This window comes from Cheilinus undulatus, linkage group 21 (assembly GCF_018320785.1).
Source record: "Cheilinus undulatus linkage group 21, ASM1832078v1, whole genome shotgun sequence".
NCBI classification, from domain to species: domain Eukaryota; kingdom Metazoa; phylum Chordata; class Actinopteri; order Labriformes; family Labridae; genus Cheilinus; species Cheilinus undulatus.
In genome coordinates, this window is record NC_054885.1 from 31,746,394 (window position 1) to 31,771,318 (window position 24,925).

The following is a 24,925-nucleotide window of genomic DNA, read 5'->3' on the forward strand; positions in this document are numbered from 1 at the left end:
CCATCCTCTCCACTCCCAAATTCTGGAGGTAGTCTCTGATAAACCCTGCTCTGTGGGGGCGAGTGTTGCCATCTTGGGAGATTGAGTTTGGTCCCAGACCTTGGAGATATGGGATTGCCACTGGTTGCAGAATCTCATATCAATATCTCTCTGCATTGAGATTGCCTTCAATGATGACAAGCCTCGTTTTTCCAGTGAGGGGGATGCCGCCCCACACCATTCCTCTGCCTCTAGCAGAAGATGTTGCTCTATTGGTGCAGTAATCAGCATAGTGTTCTCCTCGTCTTCTCCACACTTTGACCCTACGATCCAACTGCTGTAGGCAGAATCTGGACTCATCACTGACTCATCACCGCCACATGTTCAAGTTCCTGTGCATGTGTTGCTGACACCAGTGTAAATGGGCCTGATGGTGAAGGGCAGCCATGGCCTCCTAGCAGCCCTGTGAGACCGGAGATTGGCTGCGTGCGGTCTGTTGACTGTTTCTGCAAAGAGCCGTCTGCCATATCATCCTGCAAACTTTGACTGCAGTCAAGCACCTAATTGTCAGCAGCTGGGGGTATAACAAGTTCAAAGCAAGAGTAGGGTTGGGTATCATTTGGGTTTTGTTCTGATAGCAGTGCTAAATTGATACTTTTTGTAAGGTCCCGGTGCCTAATTGGTGCCTGAGTCAATATTTATTTTTTTTTTTTTCAAAGATTTATTTTTGGCCCTTATTAGATAGGACAGTGGATAGAATCGGAAACAGGGAGGAGAGCGGGGAGAGACATGCAGGAAACAGTGCCACGGGCCGGATTCGAACCTGGGTCGCCTGCGTATATGGCGCGCGCCTTAACCACTCGACTACTGGCGCGCCTGAGTCAATACTTTTAAGAGAAAAAAAGCGTGTTGAAAGTCAGTGGGAGAAAAAGCTGGGTACCACAAATGATTTGCTGGAGTATCTTTTAAAAGATGCCAGTATAACGTGGGATAAGAAAAGTGGTGAATGTGCCTTTTATTTGGGGTAACATGGAGTCCCATTAGAGTGGTGGGGTATCGAAATGATATATTGATATCTGTGTTGTAATTTGGTCCGGTAGGTAGTGTTGGTACTGGTACCATATTGGTACCAGATTTCGATACTCATCCCTAAGTAAGAGTCAATAGCAACAGCAGTATAAAATGTTTGGCACTGGCATAGAAGATATGGCAATTTTTTCACGAATGCAACCCACATACTCAGCTCTGCTGTTTATCCCACAAATGCATGATCCTTATGGCACCATTTTAAAGGGACTTAAACAGGCTTTCTAACAGTAAAAGAATATTGCCAAGGAGCATTGTTACAACAAAGAAATAGTCTACCAAACACAAATTTCTTTACTTTTTCTGAATCAAAAATGTACTGAACAGTGGTTTTGAAACTGCAGTAAAAACGGAATCAAAATTTTTCTTTAACATTTCAGTATTTTCCTTAATCAAAGCTAACAAGCTGCTGACTGTGGCTTCTATTTGAACAGTTTCTATCCATGCGTCTTGGCAAGAAAGTCAAGAAAAGTCTCATCTTTATTGAGTCAATACTTTATCTCCCTGCAGACTCAATTATTTCTGCATCATTTTTTTTCCATTTGTACATTATTAAACCGATGCACAGGAAGGTCTACAAGTTAAAGCAAAAAGCAGCCACTAGTAGAAACAGAGAGATGCAGTGATTGTGATAGTTCCCATATGTGCCTGCAGACACCTGATATCATCCTGGTGGGTGAATCAACACTCCGTGAGTGACACAGATGTGCACTCCGTCTGTTAAATCAAAGTTAAATAGCTGAGGTAGAGGGACAGAAAGAGATGGAGCGATACTCATTTGTTGACACTGGGACAGGATATTCAATAGACCTATAAAGCATAATTGGCCAGACTGCTGACTGCACTTTCCTGAGCCTGACAGGTGATTAACCCCACTGTAAAGCCTGCTGCTGCTGTCATTTGAGTTTAATTTGCTTTATTGTGGCTGCAGCAGCCATTCTTTTATATTTTTCTTGACTTTTCCATCTTTAAACTTATGAGACGTTCATTTTTTACTCTTTAGCAGTCTGGAAAATAGCTTCCCACATCTTTACGCAGACACCTGCGTTGGTAATCGTCTCCCAGATGTGATGTCACTCCCTCCACTTCCTTCGCTGTGAGTGCGAGCCGGTCGTTAAACAGGTGTAGCTGATTCTTTACACCTCCTGTGCAGTTTTTGTCAAGTCATGATCCATTTCTGTGCAGGTTCCATCAGCTGGGATCCTTTGTTTGGCTGCTAAGAAAAACATTTGTCTTATTTTCTTTTTTCTATTAACCTCCCCCTTCTTTTCTTCTGGATTTCAAGTGTGTCATGATCGATTTGTTGCATGTCAGTAAGGTTCTGCTGGGGAAAGGAGGGAGGTAGGTGAATGGGATTTGAGTTAAATTTACGGCTGCAGAAGAGAGATACTGTTTGGCAACATTTCTATACACAGACACATAGAGTCCAGATGTTGTGTCCTTTGGCTGCCCTGGGCTGTTAGTAGTAACCTAGCTCTGCTGGCTGTGCTATGCTTCCTTAAGCTGAAACACAGCTCATTGGGAAAAAGGTGAGTGGAGACCCAGCACAGACCTCTAATCCTCACTTTCTCTTCTATTGCTCCAGCCGTCAAGCCATGATGACATCTTTGTCCAGAGGCTCAGAGCTGCACGTGCCTTCATATCCGAACAGACTATGACATCATGGTAGTTTGAGCTATGGACCGCGTATATCTGTCTGCCTCAGGAGACGTGAGGCTGCTTTATTTGCCCTCAGCCTTGGAGCTGGCTGGCTCAGGCAGCGCTGTGAAAGCCTGAGGGATGCTGTAATGGTAAAAGAAAGTCTGTCTGTTCTAGAGTGGGTTCACAGAAAGGTGACATTTTTTAAGCCAGGTTTTTTATCGATCCCAAGATGGGGAAAATTGTCCTCCCACCTCTACAGTCTGGCCTTAAGACATTATAACAAAGGATACAGTTTGAAGCTTCTGTGTGAGGTGTGTTAGCTGTCTGGTGCAAGTTTTTAGCTTCTGTCAGTCCACACACATCACTTTTGCAATGATTGTTATGAGGGAATTGGAATGATGGCTCCTTACTTTATCTCTAGAGCTATTTTAAAGGGATACTTCAAATTTGTCCATTGCCATAATTCTCATCAAACTATCAAATGCACAATCCAACAACTCCATAACACTCTCATGGACAAGTTGTGACCTGCACATTTACCACACTATGAAATAATAACGTATAATTGTGTAACATTACGACGCATGAAGCAAATACTTGGAACTGTTTCTTGAGTAAACCACTAGGCGGAGTGACACAGTGCAGCAGCCATGCCTGGAGTGTAGTTCCGGCTTTGCATTTAACTTTAAAACATCTCCATATCGTGCTATTATTTCATAGCGTGGTGAATGTACAGGTCACAACTTGTCCACGAGAGCGTTTTGGAGTTGTTGGATTGTGTATTTGATGAGTTTGTTGAGGGAAAGCCGGAATACCGTCTGCTTACATTGAGTTGGCACAGCAGGTCCGAACTCGGCAGCGGCCATTCTAAAAACAGCTTGCACTGACAACTGAAGGTAATGAACCTATTACCAAGACTATAGGAATTATGGCAATGGGTGAATTTGCCAAAATGTTGAAGTATCCCTTTAAGGTTCACAGCTCAGAGTCATGCTTCCATTTTACAGATTAGTTATTAGGCTTTTCTTCTTTATTAGATACACGTTGGAGCAGAACCTTTGTCACCTGATTCGAGAGTGTAGCCTCAGCAGAAGAGGCCATCTGCAAGATGGGAAGAACTTGCTTCAAAGTGGGGCAGGCCAACTGATTCTAGGGGCGGTGCTTACTCCCCACATGACATCATGAGGGGAAAATCTGAGAATGGCTTGTTTTAGCACACATTTACTGAAAGGTTAATGCAGTCCACTTGACAAGTCAAAGGTCACAGGCATTCACTGATGGTTTTTGGCCTTGCCCCTTTTTGTAGAGAGATTACTCCAGATTCTCTAAATCATTTGAGAACTATAGACCGTGAACAGTGACATCTCTAAATTCCTTGTAGTTGCACAGGGAGGAACTTTAATCATAAACTGTTTGTCTATTTATCCAGCACTGTTTTCTAATCCACTGCCATTCAGTCTCTGTTCTTGCATTCACCCTGGTGGGGGCGTGGTCACTCTGGAGAGCAGGAAAGTGATTTATGACTGCTCTCATCAATACAGCTACTCTTCAGCTCTTTACAGAGAAGTTCTGATGATGCATTAGAAGCAGAAATTATTCCTACTTACTCATCTGGAGCTCAGCCGCAGATCAGCATGACTGAATATGGAAAAAAAGTGATGATGTTGAAAGTGTGCTGTTTAATTTAGCATGTAATATGAACTCAATTAGATTAGTCAGAAATGAATCAGACACCACATGTTGCTGCTAAAAGATGCTGAAGTGTCAAAGAGACAGTGTGCAGATTAAAATAGTCAGAGCTCAGCTTGTTCCTAGTTTGGTCACAGTACCATCTCTACGCTGGGATGGCCCTGGAAGGAAATCAACCGCTGGTTAGTGACAGTAAATTCTCTCTGTGCCTGTTCACAGTGTTCTGGATTTAGCCTCTTTCATTCCCTCCAATCTTTTCTGATGTATCATTTATTTGGAGGTCCTCATTTAGTCTGGTGCTCTCCTGTAGATCTGGCCTTGCATGGACTGATCAAGGCAAGTTTGAGTTAAGTTAGACATACTTTCTGACTACAGGCTGATGAATGTTTTTGAGCCACAAGCTAAGTGTTTATTCAATCCGGGACTTATTATCAACTCTGTCAGTACCTTGGTAGCCGTGTTTCAGTGGACTGCTTTTAATCCCTCTTAGTGACTGAAGCTATTTAGGTGCACACCAGGAGCCAGAAAACATCTGCGCAGCATACAGATGGTGTCAGGTAGAGCGCTGGTATGGACGAAGATGTATCATCCCTGAGAGAGGTGCAGACCTGAGAATGTCCTTTTTAAGGCTGTGATTTGGTGTTTGCGAGTGCAATGTCAAGTCCCCGCATAACTGCGGACGATAAATCTGGTTTGAACATTGAGTGTGCGGCCTCCAAGCCTCCAAGCACGCTATCAACACACTGCTATGCTGTGATTTACTGTTTTTCTGCTTCTCTGCAGGGATGAATCCAACACAGGAGCTTTGGCCTAAGCTGTAGTGGAAACACCAAATATCTTGGGGAAACATCTTATCTCAGATCACTAACTCAGCTTTACATCTGTTTCCATCTCTTTGTCTGAAGTAAGGACATTTGTTTTCTGTAGCCCATCATAGGATTGTCACTGAACCAGATTTTTTAATTCTGAGTGATAAAATCAAAACTTTATGTTTTGAGTCCAAAGCAACAGAAATTAATGTCAAAAAGCAACCAGATTTCACTGAAATATGCAGGAAAACTCTTGCACACTGTGTGAATGCTGCAAATAAGATGGCAGTGTTTCATGCTAACACAACTGTGCAAGTTAGACAGTGCTATCTCTCACTAGTGCTCACAGCAGCTTCTGATTATATATAAGGTTAAAGAAATGAAGAATTTTTATAAACATCTCTCTTATTTTCTGGCTTTTGCCTTTATTTTGAATGGAAAGCTGAGGTGCGACAAGAAATATGAGGAGCTAAAGTGAGGAAGACATGCACCAGTGTCATAACTGAAAGCTGATTTCATAGCTGAAGCGTTCCAAACTTCCATTGGCGTTAATGCAAGCTCAAAAACTGTGCAGTGGGAGCTTCATGAATGGGTTTCCATGGCTGAGCAGCTGTGTGCAAGCCTCACATCATCAAGTCCAATGCCAAGCATCAGATGGAGTGATTAATGTTGCAGATAATCTTTAAGTTATGGAAGAAGCAAAGTTCAGTTTGTGGCCAGCTGAAGGTGATGCATAAACACGTGCACTCTCACTGTGCGAGAAAGGGAGAAAGAGAGGGAATAAAAGCGATTGATAACTGAAAGGAGGAGCAGGGTCAATGTTTCGTTTCAGCTGTGAGTGCAACAGTAAACATCTCAACTCCTCAAGACTGAAGCCGGGCTCTTGTGTCTGCTTGCTAGCTGCTAAGGAGTCAACATAAACGGGTTTGCCCAGAAGTCTTGTGCACCAGGACTCTTCTGCAGAAGTTTAACACTTTAATCTGCAGCATTGAGTGTAAATGCTTTTTACATTTTGGGACAAGACGATGTTGCATCAACTCCGACCATTATGCTATATTCTGTTTTCGTGTTGCATCACAGTCGCTTATTTGCATTCCAACCCGAGCACAGATTGTAAGGTGGTGAGATGATGGAGGGATAATGATATGGGGCTGTTTTTCAGAGTTTGGGCTGGACCCCTTACCTATCTTAAGCATACCAAGACATTTTGGTCAATGCTATGCTTCCAAATGTGTGGTAACAGTTTGGGGAAGGCCCTTTTCTATTCCAACATGACTGTGCCTCAGTGCAGAAAGCAGGGACTGTAACAACATGGTTTGATGAGTTCATTGTGGAAGATCTTGACTGGCCCGCACAGACTCCTGACCTCAACCCCATTGAGCACCTTTGGGATGAAGTGGAACAGTGATTGCGAGCCGGGCTTCATACATGTTCTACCAAACTCATACATGTACAAGGCTCTTTGATAATGACACCTATCACAACAATCACCCTAAACCATTAGAACAAGAGAGCAATGGCAACAGGAGCTGCAGAATTTTAGTCAAAGGTCAACAGAAGATGCTTCAAATTTAACAAACACAGCTCACTTACTGAAGAGACACACCAGTCCACTTCATGTCTTGTATGCATGCACAGGATGGTAGTAATTTATGGATAAAAAAAACAGAAAAGAAAGGTTGGCAATCATTAATGGGAGGCCTTAATGGGTATCGTCTGTGTGTCAAAAAATAAATGTATAATTGTGACTTACAATGAATAATTTCTGATGACAGGGTGACAATGTTCCCTTTTTTTAATGAAGGGGATTTATTTTTATTCTTAGTTTAGCTCAGTAGCTTATTTGACCGGGGTCATGCACAACACAACTGCTGAACTGAAATTAGCTTTAATGCTAATTTACATGTGCGATCCCTGGTAGGGATAAGTATTAAAAACTGGTACCGACATGGCACTGCTACCAACACATCCAACACAGATATCAATACCCAGCCGCCCAATGAAAGGCAAGAAATATGTTATGGAAGTTGTGTGATTTATCTGTAAAGTTACACTGGTTTCCATGTTTAAATTTTCTGCAAATCATTTGTAATACCTACTTTCAACACACATTTTTTCCCCTCAGAAGTATCGTTTCAGGCACAGTTTAGGCACCAGCACCATTCTATCCTGATGGATATCCTTCAAACTTGACAGGAATGTCCACTGTGGCTAAAGGATGAACTGATAAGATTCTGCAGTACAAGGCCATTGGGCCTAATTTTCATCCCTTTCCTTTAATGTTTCTATAAAAGCCACAGAAAACGCCATAGTGCTCTCTCTGCCTGGCAGTTGAATACCTTACAGAGGCATATAACCACCAGGTGGTATTCTAGTTTAACTCTGTATCATATTTTCCGCATTTGTATGAAAAAGTGATCATCAGTTTGTGACTTTAAGGGTGTGATGTTACTTTTCAAAGACTTGGAGTCATGCTGTCACAATGTGGTCGCCAGGCATCAAGGAGGAATGCTGCAAAGAAGTCCTGGTTGAAATTAATAAACTGCTATTTGTTACAGCTTTGTTTTGCATGTGCAATTTCTCAGGGCAAACAGCCAGCTGAGCTTCATGAAAATTATTTCTGACTTGAATTATCCCAAATTTTGCAAACCTGTAACCCTAGCCTGAACATTACATAGGTATGATATACAGTAGATGCACTGTTGCACAAGCTGGCCACCTCCTTTAGGACATAATGCTTGGGCTTTAGTCACTTCCCCAAGCGACTGCTGTTAAGAGATGATTCATCCTGAGATCAGTGACTCATTAAGCACTTTCAAACTGATAAGATGTGACTACAGCGCTCCGATGGGGAAGGGAGTGAGCTGTGGAAATTCCTTACCATTGAAATCAATGAGACAAACATTATTCTGCAGACTAAAATGACCACCCTTGTCCATCCCTCTATGCCTGCTACACTCACAGTGATCTAACATGTGTGTACATTTATCTCCACATGTACAGGAGGAAGAAGCCCCCTGGAGAGGATATGAGGAAGAGCAAGCGATGAAATGTTCGATTTGGACAGTTTAAAGACATGCATATAACCAGATGCTCAATCTCGCCCTCCAGAAGTTGACTCTCAAACCAGCAGGTTTCTTGCATGTGGTGAGAGTGACGTTAGGAAGGAAAGAAAAGGAGGTTGGGTTTACATTGATAGGACCCATATGTGTGCTTCCCTTTATATCCACATGTGCTTCTCAAACTGGATAGAATAGTCCTGGGTACATCCCTACTAACCCAACTATTACCTTCAGTTGTATGCACTCACGTAACGTCCTGAGTTAACAGAGCTCGTACAGTGTGGAACCCTTTTGCCCCATAACCTCCCACATGTTCAGGGGTGCAACACAGCAGCTCAAGTTCCTATTTGTTTTCACAATTTATCATCTGCGACCATTTAGCAGTGACTGGAGAAGAGGCGGCACACTCTGTGGAGAGTTTGTGAGTGTTAAGCCCTTGAAAATAAGCCTCTGTCCTCTCGCTTTGCTCATAAGTCCAGCTAAGCTCCTCTGGGTTAGTGTGGCCATAAAAATGACAACAGTAATTTGGAGAGACAGAGTGGGCTGAGGGGCTAACTACCTCTGTTCCATGGAAACTTCATCTCTGACCTCCGTGCCTTGTGGGAAAGCTCAGTGTAACTCTAGTATTAGTGTATAGATACCGAGTGGTTCAAGGAGGCTAACTCTGGTTGTGAAACATTGAAGTAGGCAGGATATGTTGTGCTGTAAAAGCTTTAAATTGCTAAAAACAAAAATCTGATCTACAAGATATGTTTTTTAAACCAATGTTCTTTATCTCAAAGGAGCATGGGGAGTTTTATACATGTGCAGCCATTAAATTGAAGAATTGCAAAATTTATTATGCATTTAAAGTGGCTGCAATGCTTCATTAAGTGTGCTGGGATACATGGAAATGCAAATCAGTCTAATGGCACCGTTTATAAACACCTTTTCTCCTTCAGCAGGTCATAATACATTAAAATTTACGCATAAGAGGTCAGAGGGTCGCTTGCAGCGTATGCTGACTCCCGAAAGACGTTTGACTTGATCAGTAGAAATGCCCTCTGGAGGATTCTGGATTGATGTCTGCCCTATATTCTGATACACAAAGTGTAGTGACTCTACCTCGGACTTCTTCCCAGTTGATTCTGGGTTGAGGCAGGGGTGCGTCTTAGCCCCTACGTTCTTCAGTACCTGTATGGACTGGATAATGGGGCGAGTAACAGGGGTAGCGAACTGTGGAGTGTTTTTGGAGATTTCCTGATCCCTGATCTGAACTTTGCAGATGATGCCATGATCCTTGAGAAGACTGTAGATGTCATTGTAGGAGCTCTTAGCTTGCTGAGTGAGGAGGCTGAAGCATTGGGAATGCACGTCTCCTAGGCCAAAACAAAGATCCAGACATTTGGGGATGCCTTGGATGCTGCCATTGAATCTGTGTTTGTGAATGGTGAGAGCGTGGAAGTTGTAGAGCAGTTCACTATCTTGGCAGCGTAATCCATCTATCTGCTAACTGCGAGGCTGAGATCAACTGTAGACTTGGACTTGTGCATTGGGCGATGGGTTTGCTGAACAAGGCAGTGTGGTGTTCCTTGTATCTGAGCATGTGGATGCAAGTCGGAGTCTCTAGGATCTTGGTCCTTCTGGTCTTGCTATACTCTTGTGAGGCCTAGATGTTGACTGATGGCCATAGACGCTGGGTGGACCATAGGATGGTCCTGGATGGTCAGCTGCCTGATATGTGAAACACTTTCCTGAGCTTTACATCCGATATTTTGCCTGTGTATTTCAACATATATAACCTGGACATTTTGTCCATATATACTAAGGCATTTGTGGAGTTTTAGGCTGAACCAACAGACCTATGTCAGTTGAGGTCTTTTTGTTTCTTTCTTTATCTACATTCTTTAAATTTTTAAAGTGTTTTTCAAGGACTAAAGTTTATTTCCTTGGTCATCCTCAAACCTTAAAGTGTTTCCAAAAGGACTGAAATATCTTGTCTGAAAAGCAAATTTAAATATCAGCGCTGATATCCGTATCAGCTTAAATAAATCTGTAAATATCGGCATGTCAGATATGGGGAAAAAAACAATCTTGTGCAACTCTTAAAAGAACACAAGTTACCAGTAAAGGTGGGCAACATAACTTGAAATAAATTGGGTTGCGGGTTCATATTGGACCACGCTATAACTCCCATGTTTATTATTACCCCCAGTATGAATGTTGTAATATTTCTCAAGAAAAATTCCAAGTGTTTAGTGAAGAACTGGATAAAATGGTCATGCTTTCCCTCCATTTTCTTGCAGTCAGATGAATCCCGCTAGCTTTCATCCAACCTTAGACATGGTCTGTCTTCTGCCTAGATGGCTAAAGGGAAATGTTTCTCACTGAATGGCGGTGCTAAATGAATACTGATGTCCATATATTCCCTTATGTTGAACATTGTAGTGCACATTTTGTACGCAGAAAGTTAAGAACGCTTGACATGGCAGTTTAAGATGCCTGCAAATCATTTTCTGAATCAGCATTTTTTCAAAGCAACGTCTCTTTTCAGCAGAAGCATGGGTCAGTGCTAATGCTAGAAAACTGCATGGTTTAAAAATGTCATCATTTTATTTTTCTGTTATTGTTCAGCTCTAGTCCATGCTTCATAATGATCAACGCTGCTGTAGGTTGAGAGCACATGATGAAAACGCAGACGGTACTAAAGAGCTATATCTTGTCTCCTCTTAAGTTCTTTTTACCTTTATTATTACAGAGCTTTAATGGCTTTATTAAACAGCAGTACATCATTGTGTATAAAATCCTGCACTTTGGCGTATTTGCATGGTTCTTCCCACTTGGCTCTTCTCTTTACTATCATGGACATTCTCTCATTTCAACACTTGTGTTTGTTTTTACCTGTTGCCTCTGACAGTGCGTGTAATTTGTATTTGAAGACCACCCCTCAAACGGAGCATGTTGGTGCTGTTTTGACACATACTCCACATGGAAACAGGGTAACAATGTCTCACTACCATGAACACAGACGCAGTGTCACAGTTTGGTAATCTAAGCAGTGCTGGGGCGGAAGTCACCTTGTCTACTGCATCAACACAAACAAGCGTCTCTTTCATGGGACAAGTCCTGGTCTGTCCCACTACAGGGATCTGTCAAGAAGCACCTGGACAAAGACCCATCTGTCTTTCCATCTTTCTTTCTCTGTCTGCTCCTCTTCCCCTTAAATCATTCACTCAACACCTCTCTCTGTCTTCAGCAGGGTAGCATTTAAAGTAAAAGCTCATTATCGCGATAATGTATAATAAGAAGAAAGATGCTAAGTAAAATGTACTCAGTTTACTTTGTTCTGTTGTTTAACATGAAATTTTGCATCATGTTCCACAGAGTGCCAAGAGTCTGCAGAACAACAAGGATTCAAGGATCCTGTGGGTCAAAGACAACAATTTACTCACCACAGGCTTTAACATGGTAAGAAACTGTATTTATGATATCTACTGCTACATCTTCTATTGAATGGAGGCACTGTGTTTCAGTTATGTTGGAAATAAGAGATTCTACAATTTTTACTTCATTTAGATCACATTCTATTATTAAGTGATGTACATTGTTTCTGATGACAGTGCTCACCAAACTAGTGATATAATCTGATCTATCTGTTTGTAGAGTATGTTGAGCATCCACTTTCGATGCTCCTAAATATTACATTAATTAAACTAGCGTAATGCATTTTGAGCAGCACCATGTCCACTTTGTTCTGCTTCAGTATGCCTAACTTTGCATCCAGTGGGCTAAGTTATGAGGATTTTAAATTGGGTGCTCTTTCTCTTAATGATCCAGTGTAATTTCTGTTTGTGCACACTGCCCTTCAGTCTCATGCCCTTAATTAAGCACTGAAGAGGCATTTCACCAAGGAAAAAAAAACACGCATAAGCTTTTATCAGAAGCCAGGTGTATACTGAGCAAATCTGATTTGATTCAGACCCAATTGTGAGTCGCACAAGACTCGCTTTGAAGTTGCATTGGCTTTCAGATCACGTACCGTTTGTGCTGCAGTGTACAGGGGGATACGATGGTTGACCATCTACTGACAAATGCCGTACCAGCTGCTCCCGACTGGTCAGGTGGATTTCTTACATGCTTGCATACACTCCCACAGTGAAAGCAGAGCTCTGATCAGAATCCTCAACTTTGAGGCATTTTTCCACTGTAAACTGTCAGACAACATCTTAAATCAACATTAACACAGCAGGAATGAGTTCCTAATGACCCCCTATGATAAAGGAAATAGACGAGCAGGAAATATGCCCACCTGCGGACCTCCAGCTGATTCGAGTGGTGATGCTTTCTGTGTGTGATAGAGAGAGAGAGAGGGAGAGAGAGAGAGGGAGAGAGAGAGAGGGAGAGAGGATCTTTTTGATAATTTGTATTGACCATAAATTGGTAAAACCCACTCAGAGATGTAAAGAGTGACCAAAATTACCGATTAATACAAAAAAATATAATGAAAAATGGAGATAAGAGGTTTTGGCTCAACCCCTGTGATATACAACATAGGAATAGTCATTTTTTATTAATATATACATTAATATATATTTTAGTGCAAAAATTTGACGTATTGTTTCTTGAAATACAAATTGAAGAAAAATCTCCAGAAGACAGTGGTGGATTAAGACCTTTTCTATTAATAGCTAAATTTTGAGATGCTATGATAAATTGATTTGAAAAAACATGCCCAAAATTCTGGGAACAAACATTTGTAACCAAACTGCAGATGCTCCTAGTCTCATTTAATTGATCTTACCCGCTGGATTATTTTATTTACATTGATGACACTATAAACCTCTATTATATTGTTGTGTGTGTAGATGCGTGATCGAGAGGTGAGGCTTTGGGACAGCAGGAAGTTGAGCTCCTCCATCGGCTCTGTGTCACTCGGCACCTCCAGTGGGTGAGTCTTTACACCCTCTTTACCCTTGCTGTCATGTCACGGACCGTGTGATCTCTAATGCGTCAGTGAGACGGCGGTAGGTCGTGTGCTACAACACAGAGTGGGATTGTGTGCGTGTATAATTCTTTGCGTACAGTTTATGTGTGCGGTGTGTTTGTGTGATATTGGTGTGTGGCATTAACATAAATGGGATGATGTATGGAGGGCCTCCACACATTGTGGAGCTTCCTTGTGGCTGTATGGCCGGACAGATATGCAGACCTCCCAGAGCTGTGACACTGTCCCTCCACATTCCTGCCATTTCCTGGGTGAAAGCCACACACAGAGACTCCTGTCCTCTCTATTAGTGGAAGAAAGAGTGCATGTATGTGTGTATTCCCTTTCTCTCTGTCCACAACCACTGTGAAGGGTCAGACAACAGCAGAAGACACTTTGACAACTCTCCCTTCTGCTAAATGCTTGTCCCTGCTGCTCCTGACCTCCTCTGTTTATTTTTTCCAAACACGGTAAGTGAGGACCGGTGGGGAGTGTTGTGGCCAGACCCAAGAAAGGAGGAAAATGTTTTTTAAAGAATGAATTTTAAAAGGACATTCAATCTGCATCATGAGCAAAGTTGGACCAGTCTTAGGTCACTTTATCTGCATGGTGTCCATAAAAATCATGACCTCTGTCATGCTTCTCAAGTTGCTCGATGTTTTTCAGAGGTGTCTCACTTGCAGAACTCTGAGGCAGTGGTACCTTTTTAAGGATGCCAAGGTTTTGAAGTTTTTCTTTTTGTTGTTTGAATAGTTTAAAGTGTTGTTGTGTTTTTATCATGGTTTTGTTTTGTTGTGATTAGGGTTGACAGTATGGGAAAAAAAGTCATGTCATGATATTTTTCTTTTTTTATCGCTGAATCATGATCTGAAGTTTTTCAGACTCATTTTTAAGGTAATTTTTTATGTTCTTGACAAATATCAGGCTTATTCCCCACACATCTAATTTTGCAAGCACAAATATTGAGTTTAAAAAGTAAACTATATTTTTATGTTTCTTCAGCAACAACCTGCTGATCAATGCATGGAACATTTAAATATTTGAACTTTTTTGTTGGTACTACCAGGTAGGGGGAGTCTGGAGGTCTCCTCCCAAATATTTTACCCACCAAACATTTTTTATCTCTCTCTGGAGATATAAAATGTTTTGTTTGCTGGAGCCTATCCCAGCTGTCACTAGGTGAGAGGCTGGGTACACCCTGGACTGGTCTCCACTCAATCGCAGGGCTGACTATAGAGACAGACAACCTGGCACACTCACACTCACACCTACAGACAATTTAGAGTCACCAATTAACCTAATGGGCATGTTCTTGGTGATGGGAGGAAGCCGGAGTACCTGGAGAGAAACCACACATGCATGGGGAGAACATGCAAACTCTGCACAGAAAGGTCTTGACCGGGAAGCAAACCAGGAACCTTCTTGCGGTGAGGCAACATCGCAGTGCAGCCCTCCCTGCATTCACCATTATATAATTGTTATTTAGCTGTATGTCCTCCTTTTTGTGTTTTTAAATGTATTTTAGTGTCCATCAGGCATAATTTTACACAGTAATATTTATTTTAAAGTGTTGACTATAAGCAGAATTTATACAGCTGTAGTTTTATACAAGTAGCCTGCTCATATGAAGTATTATATGACAGAGCTACTTTAGCTTTGTTTATAGACCAGTAGGAATGACAACATGAGAAAATTTAAACATAGCTTAAAATGGGAGTTATTTCTATGATACATAGTCATGCAGAAGTGGCTTTATTTTATTTCATTTTAGTATAATTATGATTTTTTTTATTCATAAGGAGGTTGGGGAATTCTATATTAATGGACATGCAGCGATGATGTTACTGCCATACACCTGCCTGCTGCACACTGAAGAAGAGAAAGAGCTGCAGGATCACTTTGAGTTACATGCATCTTTTATGTAAATCATGCATGTAAATCAGTGATTATACTGTCTAAAACATTTTTAGATAGCGACAGACGTCCAGATCTTGCAGACATCACCGCCTCCCTCCGTACAGAGTCCCACTTGGGATAACAGAATCCCGACAGATTAAGCCTCGTGTGTAGAGGTGGTAAAACTTGGTCACTTGGTAACACATTAAAACAGCCGAATAATATCGACTGTGATAAATAAAACAACAGGACTAGATCTGGCTCTGCCACATTCTCTGTGATACATGGTCATGTCATAAAGACTGCCTCAGTCTCTGTCTCAGTCCCTCAGCTGTTTGACTCTTGGGGTGCGGTCTCTCTTGAGATCGTGAGCAAACGGTGCAAACTTTGCACAGATTGTACCCTGATGGTTTAGAGAAGAACCTGAAGAAGGGGAGGGGGGTGAGTGATCTTAGATCTAGTAGCAGCTTTAGCAGATTGCCAATACGTTCCGTTACTTCACGTTCTATTACTAAGATCGTCCTACCACACACTCCTAGTTGTGATAGAGGTTTGGAAATATCCACAACTGCTCGGCAAGATTTTCTTGGTTTATAACATATTTTCTCTCCTGAATCTGAAATAATTCCACATGGCAGAGGTCCCTCTCTCCAGCCCCAGGTTGTGGCACATCAGGCACCGTGATGAATCCTCAGCACCCTACATGCCTTAAACTTCTGCACATGCCTCTATGTAGTTTAAATGGTTTGTACAGGCAGAAGAAGAGCATAGGGCAGTGTTTACTGAGGGATGCCACTGTTTTTACTTCCCTCTCTTTGGAATCTGTGCTTGTATGTGTTTGAGGAGTTTAAGAGTTGACACAGCAGGGTCCTCAATAACAATCCCACCCTCCTTTTTTTGCCCTCTCACTCTCCGCTCATCTTCATTTCCTTCACTTCCTCCTTTATTTCAATGAGACGGATACTTGCCTGCCTAAGGGCCTCTTAGGGAGCCATCCCATTGTTTGCTGCTCGCATATTTTCATGGGAATGGGGGAAATTTAAAGCTAATGATGCCACATCATATTAACGATGCAGGAATGTTTTTCCAGCACTCTTAGTGGATGTCTGAAATATCCCCCACAAAAATCTCTTTCGGGAACAGGGTTACTGCTGAAACCACAGACGATAGTGTTAATTGGTGAATTTTATTGGCGTCTGTCCTCGTAGACGGAGGAATGTAGAAGTTTACTCATAGTCTGTGGGCGCAATGATAACGGCGCAACTTGAAGAGAATGTACCAACAATGTGAGCATAGGCTGTTTTCTTTTAGCCTTCTTACTCAGCCACTGTCTGCCTGTAAAGGTGTTCATCTACACTTCCCTGAATCAGCAGATGAGCACACCATATTGGATTAATTTCATACACTTAATCAGCTTAGAATTCAAGAGAGAGCCTTTGGTTTCCTGTATTTCAATATGAGCTAATTTGAAGAACTCTGATCTTTCATCCCACATAATTGCTGGGGTGTGTGCTGACCCATCTGCAGTTTGTCCTGTATTAAATCACTTCAATCATGATATCATGTGGCGGGTTGGTGTGTCAGAGAGCTCTCACTCCCAAGGCCACATCTCTCCAGATGCCTGCAGACGAGCGCTGATATAAACCAGGTAGGCAATCAAAAGATGGATGAGACCTTGCCCTTTACTGCCATTCTGCCTTTTCCCAGCTCTCCTCATTCCTCACATCTTCTTCACCACAGTGCTGCCTTCACCTCTCATGCATCCTACTCTTTTTCATCTCTAATCTCTTCCATGCAGTCTGAAATGATCTTGTCCTGTTTAGTTCCAGCCTTGACCAAGGTTCTATTTGAGCTTCTGCTCACGTTTACTTCATTTTTCTCTTTCAGCTCCACAACAGTTATGAACATGCAGGTCTTCAGGAGTTGAATTAGGGGGAAAAAAGCGATGCACAGATGCGTCAGTATGGACTCTTCTGAAAAGAATCTGCAAATAATGTTAGCATAACAAGATATCAGTTACGGATGTTTATCTGTTGTGATTTAATGCTAGCAGTTAGCTCACCTAACTGGACAAACTCTGATCTGTGTTCATGGACATGAGATAAAATGATGGCACTGTGGAGTGTAACACCAAAAGAAATGGGAAAAAAGCATCGGTATGGGCTATCAGCTGAATTACTTTAAACACTAGTAACAGTATCTCTCCTGGTTTTCACAATTAGTGTATATCCATGGAAAATATAAACAATAAATCCTGCTCTGTCACATACCAGTGAAAGAAATTTCTATGAAACTGAACTAATCAAAAACAACCTAGAATAGAAATTTTGAAACAAAGTTTCTTTAATTCTAAGTGCATTTTCACTTACAACTGGAGCAAAGCTGCTGCTGGGTTGTTCTCCAGTTCCCTTGTGTTAGGATCGACAAGCATGCTAGATAGAGTTTCTCTTCTTTTCCTTTCTTTTCTCTTTGTAAATTGTTTGGACTGGTTTTCATGTGGGAAATGGAGAAAGGGTTAAGCTCTGTGAAATGCCACTCAATTATCCGACAGTCTTGAATGCACCATGCTAGCAGTGCATGTGAAACAGCTCTGCTCTGCTCTGTGTCTATGTGGCAGCTCTTTTTCCCAAACCATTTCCATCTATGCAGATCAATCCAAATAGGAGCAAGAATTTATAAAACATTCAGTCAATTTCAAAATACAACTCCAGATTGTAAAATCATCACTATGTCAAAGTTACATCACATCATCAACCAGTCAGAGCACCTGCACCCACCCAACTCTCCATCCTCCCAACTGCCCCCTCCATGACTCACAAAGTCATCCCCCCCAGTGTCAGGACCAGCGCACCAGGTCCTGGGCACCCAGTATGCTGTGAGTCTGGGAAAGCATGCCAGGAGACCGTAAAAGCACAGATGACCCTTTCCATCACTCACTACCTGTGGTAGAAGCCATATCATGTGATCTTGCAGAACTTGTAGTTCTCTTAAGATCTCGTGTCCATCTCCAGGTGTTCAGGTCTGCACTCCTCTGTGTCGTCGTTTTTGAACAGATTTTATTAAATCATTTTTAATGCTATTTTGCACCTTTTTGGTGCCCAGGAGACTGAAGCAGATCCTGCAACAATCCCTTTTTAGTAACATATTCAAAGAGAAAACAGACTTAATGAAACAAGCTGTTCTTTTTCTGCCATCAGGGAAGTGGTTCAGGAGCATTTCTGCAAATCCAGCAGGATGCTGGGCAGCATTTTGCCTCACTGTGTATGCAGATACATCAGGAAAATGACAAATAATTGGATTTTTTAAGTCTTCAGTTGTGTGATTTTGATGAAGTGTATTAGCCAGATGGAGCTTTTAAGATTTAAATCTTAAAGTTTGCTAAATTTATCTTAAAGCCTGGCAACAAAGACAAAACAGTTTCTTAAATCAGTGTTTAAGTGTTCTTCTTCTGTTCCATGATAGTGAAAAACCCACTATGCACTCTGATCCTGGACAGTTTGAATTCATTTGTCATGTAAGCTCCTAGGGACGGGGTATTTATGAATGAATTCGCAAATAGGGAAAGTAAAGCTTTGAATTGAAACTCTGTTTTGCATCATAATTAAACTCCAAGAATCATATTGTAAGAGAGTAAAAGACTGCCTCTCCCACTGGCTTGTTTTTGGGCTAGCATCAAGGTCAAAATGTGCGTAATCACTGCCTGCTCACTCAGTATTGTGTTATCTTTTCTAATCATTGTTTTATAACTCACATGTCCAAAGAGGCACGTGTCAGGGCGTCCTTCCACTTGTTGCAGGGATAATTTGATCTGTATCTCATGTTGTTTCTCTGACAAAAGAGACTTTGCCATCATTCAACTTTTCTTTGAGTCAGCATCAGGCTGTCCTTGAGTTCCCTTTGTCCTTCAGGGCTTTAATTCATTGTTTCTGCTTTATTATCTTAGTCGGTTTTCTTTGGATTATAACGTCCCTGCACCCTTCTTGTGTGACAGACAGCTGTGAAGAAGACAAAATTCAACAATCAAAAGGAGATCTTGTCTGCATGCCTCTTCACCCTTGAAGCGTAACATTGTACACGAGCAGCAGAGGAAACTAAAGTCAAACATCCGTAGTGGGGCATTTCGTTCTTGTCATTTTCTGCCTGAGGTGCACATAAAGATGATTTGTTCTTTTCGCTTGTCTGTTTTTAATTAAGAAAGCCGTGGTAAACATGGTGTGTAATCGGAACCGTGAGCTGGCTAGTATCAGGTTAGCTCTGCTCGTCCACAACATGCAGTAGGACTGTTTTCTTTGGAGTGTCACAACATAGAGGCCCGCGAAGCTTGAGCCAGTGAAATGGGGTTGTGGGTGGAATATAATTTGCATGGAGAATAATGAGGGGGGAATGTTTATTTTTCGGTTGGGGTTGAAACTGAGACCCAAAGACTGAGGGATGGAGGGTGATGAGTCTGAGAAGGGTGTTTTTAGCTCTGCAGAAGTTGCTATTATTGCATGCCCGTTTTCCATGAATGCAGATCTGGACAACAGTGTGGATCTCTCTGCACCCAGACTCTCACATGCGCTTCCCTTTATAAACCCAAATTATGATAATGAGTTTAATTGAGCCTGTAAGCCAGCAGCAATCTGCCAGCTTTACAACTGGGTAGGATTGCAACCAGCTTGACAATTAAATGCATGATAATTATCCATCCTCTCTTACTTTTGCAGCTACATACAGATTCCCCTCACTCAGAGCTGAAGTCTCCTTTTGTTGGTTGAAATCGTGTCAAAAGTAGATGTCTTAATTAGCCAGCTGAACCATCAAAAGACAGCTTCATCACTAGACAGCACCAGAATTACTCGAACTAGTCAGAGTGCTATGCATTCAGAAAGTTTTATACCTCCTTCCACTTTTACAACTTTGCTATGTTGCAGCCTCTACACTCAGACTCCATCATGAAAAAGTGAAAACAGAATTTCAGACTTTTTGGCAAATTTGTGAAAATGAAAAACTGTTCAAACCCTTTGAAAAAACACGTGAAATTTAGCTCAGGTTCCTCCCATTTCTCTAGATCTTTGCTGAGATGTTTCTACACCTTGATTGGAGTCCACCTGTGGTAAATTAAATTGATTTTGAAAGGCATACACCTTTTTATAGAAGGCCTGACAAATGACAATGCATATCAGAGCAAAAACTAAGCCATGAGGGCAAAGGAACTGCCTGCAGAGCTCCGAGACAGGATTGTTGGGAGGCACAGAGCTGGGGAAGGCTGCAAAACAATTCTGTAGAACTAAAGGTTCCCAAGAGCACAGAGGCCTCTATAATTCTCAAATGGAAGAAGTTTGGCACAAACAGGACTCTTTCAAGAGCTAGTTGCCTAGCCAGACTGAGCAATTAGGAGAGAAGAGCCTGAGTAAGGGAGGTGACCAAGAACCCAATGGTCACTCTGACTGAGCTCCAGAGGTCCTGTGTTGAGATGGGACAAAGTTCCAGAAGGACAGCCATCTCTGCAGCCCTCCGCCAATCTAGGCTATATGGAAGAGTGGCTAGATGGAAGACTCTCATCAGTGCAAAACACATGCAAGCCTGCTTGGAGTTTGCAAACAACTCCACATGAAAACCAAGCAGGTCTGAGCAGAAACGTTGTCCCATCTCTAGACAAGATCTCTGAAGCTCATTATTGGGTTTTCAAGTCATTATTGGGTTCTTGGCCACCTCTCTTGCTCAGGCCCTTCTCCCCTGATTGCTCAGTTTGGCTAGGCGACCACTTCCACTTGAGAATCATGGAGGCCACTGTGCTCTTGAGAACTTTCAGTACTGCAGAATTGTTTTGTAGCCTTCCCCAGATTTGTGCCTCAAGGGCTGTTAACCTTTCTAATATTTGTTATACAGACAGCAGTCTGATCAGAGGGAAAATGCATTTGAAACTGATCCTTCAGGTCTGCCTGTGGTTTTCATCTGGCTATGTTGGCTGGTTGAACCATACTTCCTTGAGTTTGGCCAGATCAAGGTATGTTCATAATCTCCCTACAAACTGCACTAGAGTCTAAATCAGAGTGGACCAAGAATCATCTTTCCAAATTGTCTTGGTAGGGTTACTTGGTCTACATCAGGGTTTGGTTTCCAGCTTTCATACCAGAGCAAACAAACCGCACCAACTTGGCTAGTGGACTTGGGTTGATTTCGTCCAAACCAAGCAGGTGTGAAAGCAGACTCAGTGTTTTCTTAACTTTATCTAGTCAATCAAACAGGGCTGAAATTCATGTTTAATCAGATTTGAAACTAGTTTTCTGGGAACATCCCTTGTCATGAGGCTTACTGTAAAATCTCTGAGCGTTACCAAGTCAGGATCCAGCATAACGAAACAATAATCTCGGTGAAATTCTGGCCTTAACCTCAGTAATTGTCCACAGTCACTTCTAATGTTCTGCTCATGCAGGCAGAGGCCCACATGAATCTTCTACGACTGTTATTTTCTTCCATGAGACTGATTTAAAGAGATCGCCATGACCCAGTGCCCACTAGTATCCATCCTGACGATTGGAGAGGACAGAAGCCAGTCCCTGGAGAGTTGACCCGACTGTTTTCCCAACCGAGTCAGGGGTTACACAAAGAACTCCCCCTCTGAGACAGGCAGTGCTGACAGACTGTTCTGTTAGCGCAGAGGTTTTTGCGGTGGATGCAAGGGAGAACCCCAGGTGTGTTTCACGTACTCACACCCTCTCTCGACTGTCCACAATCTATTTCTGTGTGTTTTTTTTTCAGCCAGAGTCGTGCCTGGGAGCAGGGCCCAGTCATTGGGTGTAATTGAGCCAAACTCCCTTTAATCAGATGGATCGAGAAGAGGCCTGCGCCCCAGAAGGGAACCAGCCCTTTAGAGAACAGTCCCCCCTTTCTCCCAGCCCCGTCGGAGGCGCTCTCAAATCAGTCCCAGATGAAGGCTTTCCTGTAGGGATTAGGTGCAGCTGCAGCACCACTAACCAAACCAGAGCAGAAAAAATACGCCACAAAATCTTTGAGCGATAGTTTGACCTTCTCTGAGCTGGCTTCTTTGAGCAGATGGAGCTTCATTGTTTTGGTCCACCTTTAACAGACAGTGTAATGCAAGACTACAGTTGATTCTCAGGGTCGAGTCGAGAGTTCAGCCGCTCTAGGATGGCCTTGGGGGGAGCGAATGGGGTAAAGCTGTGACCGCACACGCTCTGTCAAAGAACCTGAACTCTGACAGTTGAAACATGGTGTCTGGAATCTGTTAGTCATTTGGGGTTTCAGTTTGTGATCCAGTGATGGTTTGATCAGGAAAGAGGATGAAAAAGGAGGAGGATGGAGCCTTGAAATCCCCACTTGTTTTTTTAAGAGATATCGCCTCTTTGTGAGCTTTTAGGGGCTTTTTGTGCAGTCTCGTGGCGATCTTATACTCCGTAGCACCTCATTGAAGTCATCTGTTCCTCTTTCATGCCTTGTGATCAGCTAACAAAGCAAATGTCCAGCGATTTCTGTGCCCTATTAACCTGTCGAAAACATAGCCTTTGCTAAATCCTTTCTTTATCCTTATCTGGCCACCTATTAGACCCTCTGTCCGTCTGTTCTCACTTGTCTTCCTCTTTGTCCTGCACAGGAATGAAAACAGAGAGCTGAGTTTTTAAAGTACTGCTGTCTGGGATTCAAATTAAGTGTTTTTTCTAATGGAGTCTTTCAGAACTGGTAAAAACACATGGAAGTATGTGGAGCGTTTGGCAGGGGATATTTAATATAATTCACAGAGGGTTTTGATTTCATCCCGCAGGTATGCGCTCAGCACTCCAGGGATCAGAGGGACCCTTTTGTGTGAACTCGCCACAGAAGGAAAAATAGAAAAAAAAATCCCTCCCTCCTACCTTCCTACCTCAGCTACCTCCTTCCTGCCTGCCTCCCCTTTCTCCTCTTCCATTCACCTTTTGTTTTCTTTATGGTATGACTTTAATGCAGACTTTAAGGCTCAACTGGTGATGATTTGTCAAAGAAGAGCTGCGTTGTAATACATGGCAGCTGAGAACGTCTTAATGCAGTTAAGGTAATTGCACAAACGACTTTAAACTGGAAGGCTTTTTCTATAATCTGTCTCATCTTTGGAGTTTGAGACCGTGTCAATTTTCATCCTTTTATAAAAACAGCAGTGAAGTTGCACTTGCAGCTGCAGATATTTATTCTCCAACATCTGGAAAAATATCTTTTTCCCTCTTAAATATAAAATCCACTGGCAGCAACATGTGGGATTTTTGCCCCACCAGAAATCCTTTACACTAGTTTGGACCGTCCCGTCCTTTTCAGCTCTTTTTATCCCTCTTCTGTGAGGTAGATATTCAGTGACTGATAGTTTGATAGAGATGTGAGGTAGACTGGATTGGCAGTGCTAGCTACAGAGTCTAACAGGAAACAGCTTGGGTCATTATTCACAATTCACAGATGAAATATTAGGACATTGATAAACAGTCTAGGATGAAGTATGTATGCAAGAGATGCTTTTTCTAGAGGATTTTTTGTACCCTCTAAAACCTAAGCTATTTTAACCATTTTGTCTCACCTAGACTTCGTCTTACAAAGCTTGTAAAACATCAACCCTGTGGTGCACAGTCAAGCTCTTCACAGCCTTTCTTTTAGGTCAACCTGGACTTTAAGGATATGTGTGCTGCAGTAATGCTACCTGAGTTTTTGAAACATTGTGGGACTATAAAGAAAAAAGAAAAACTAAACAGAAATTGAAACTCAGAGATTTTCATGTGTGACATACAGTAAACAATAATGACTAATACTGTTTTGTACAAACTTGTTCTCCCATCTCTTTCGGACCAAAATGTGAAAAAAAATCTCTCTGTGACAAAAGGTCTTCAAAAGTTTCACATATTTACACAAAAAGTCCTTGTGCTTTTTTCTGGCTCTATTTGTGCCATTATTCAAAGCAGTCCCTGTCTGCAGTGACCCAGAGTGCCACATCATAGCTTTTCTGTCTCTTTTTCTCTCTATTATGAGCTATTCTCTAGGATACACATGCGCAGTAGGACAATATATGACGCAACAGCAGAACAGCCTGCCATTGGTTGTCACAGCCCAGTCGCGATGCATTGTGGGATACAGAGCAGGCAATATGGTGGAAAGCATAAGCCACTAGCAGCAGAAATGATCGAAAAATTAATGGAAACATGGATAAAATGACATTTAGTTTCAGAGTTACTGGCGTAGATTTGATCTTTTGATTATTGGAACATCAAAATAGAGCTTCTCCAGTGGAAAAAAACGCAAGTGGCAACTATTAATGGTTCAACAGTTATTTAACTCTTTATTACCTGTGCTTCCTCTTATCATATACTGCAACGTTGGTCTCAGAGGATTAAAGCAAGCTTTGCTCATGCACTTTGGTACCCACCAAAGGTCTCTAAATGTAGTAGTCCTATCATAAAAGAAACACTTGTAGTGCTTTTACAACTATTTCTCTAAAGCCTGGCACACATGAAAGAGTATTTGAAATCTCAACTGATTTTGACTGAATATGTGAGAGACCCCAAACTTAATGACATATAATTACAAATGTAATGGGTTCATTGGTGTACACCCTAAAAGATTCATTCACCAACAACCAGAGCCTCAGAATGTCATGTAGTCAAATGGGACTTTAAACAAGCTAAATGTGGCTAACTGTTAGCTACATCCGTTTTGGTTGCACTTTCTATCCAGTTCCTATTTTAAATGACAAGTTGTATAAACACTCATGCTGTTGCAGTAAATCCAGAAGTTGCTCCTTCATTTCAGACGTCAACTTTATACTTAATGTTTGCAATTGTTGC

The 24,925-nt window shown here is 42.0% G+C and overlaps 1 protein-coding gene across 1 annotated transcript in view; it reads left to right on the top strand.

Annotated features, from left to right (window-relative positions):
- Positions 1–24,925, top strand: part of coro7 (coronin 7) — a 189,964-nt gene that overhangs the window by 48,947 nt on the left and 116,092 nt on the right. The window contains exons 8-9 of the mRNA XM_041816981.1: positions 11,630–11,713; positions 13,111–13,193. Of these exons, the coding sequence (XP_041672915.1) occupies positions 11,630–11,713; positions 13,111–13,193 (167 nt within the window). The remainder of the gene's footprint in view (positions 1–11,629; positions 11,714–13,110; positions 13,194–24,925) is intronic.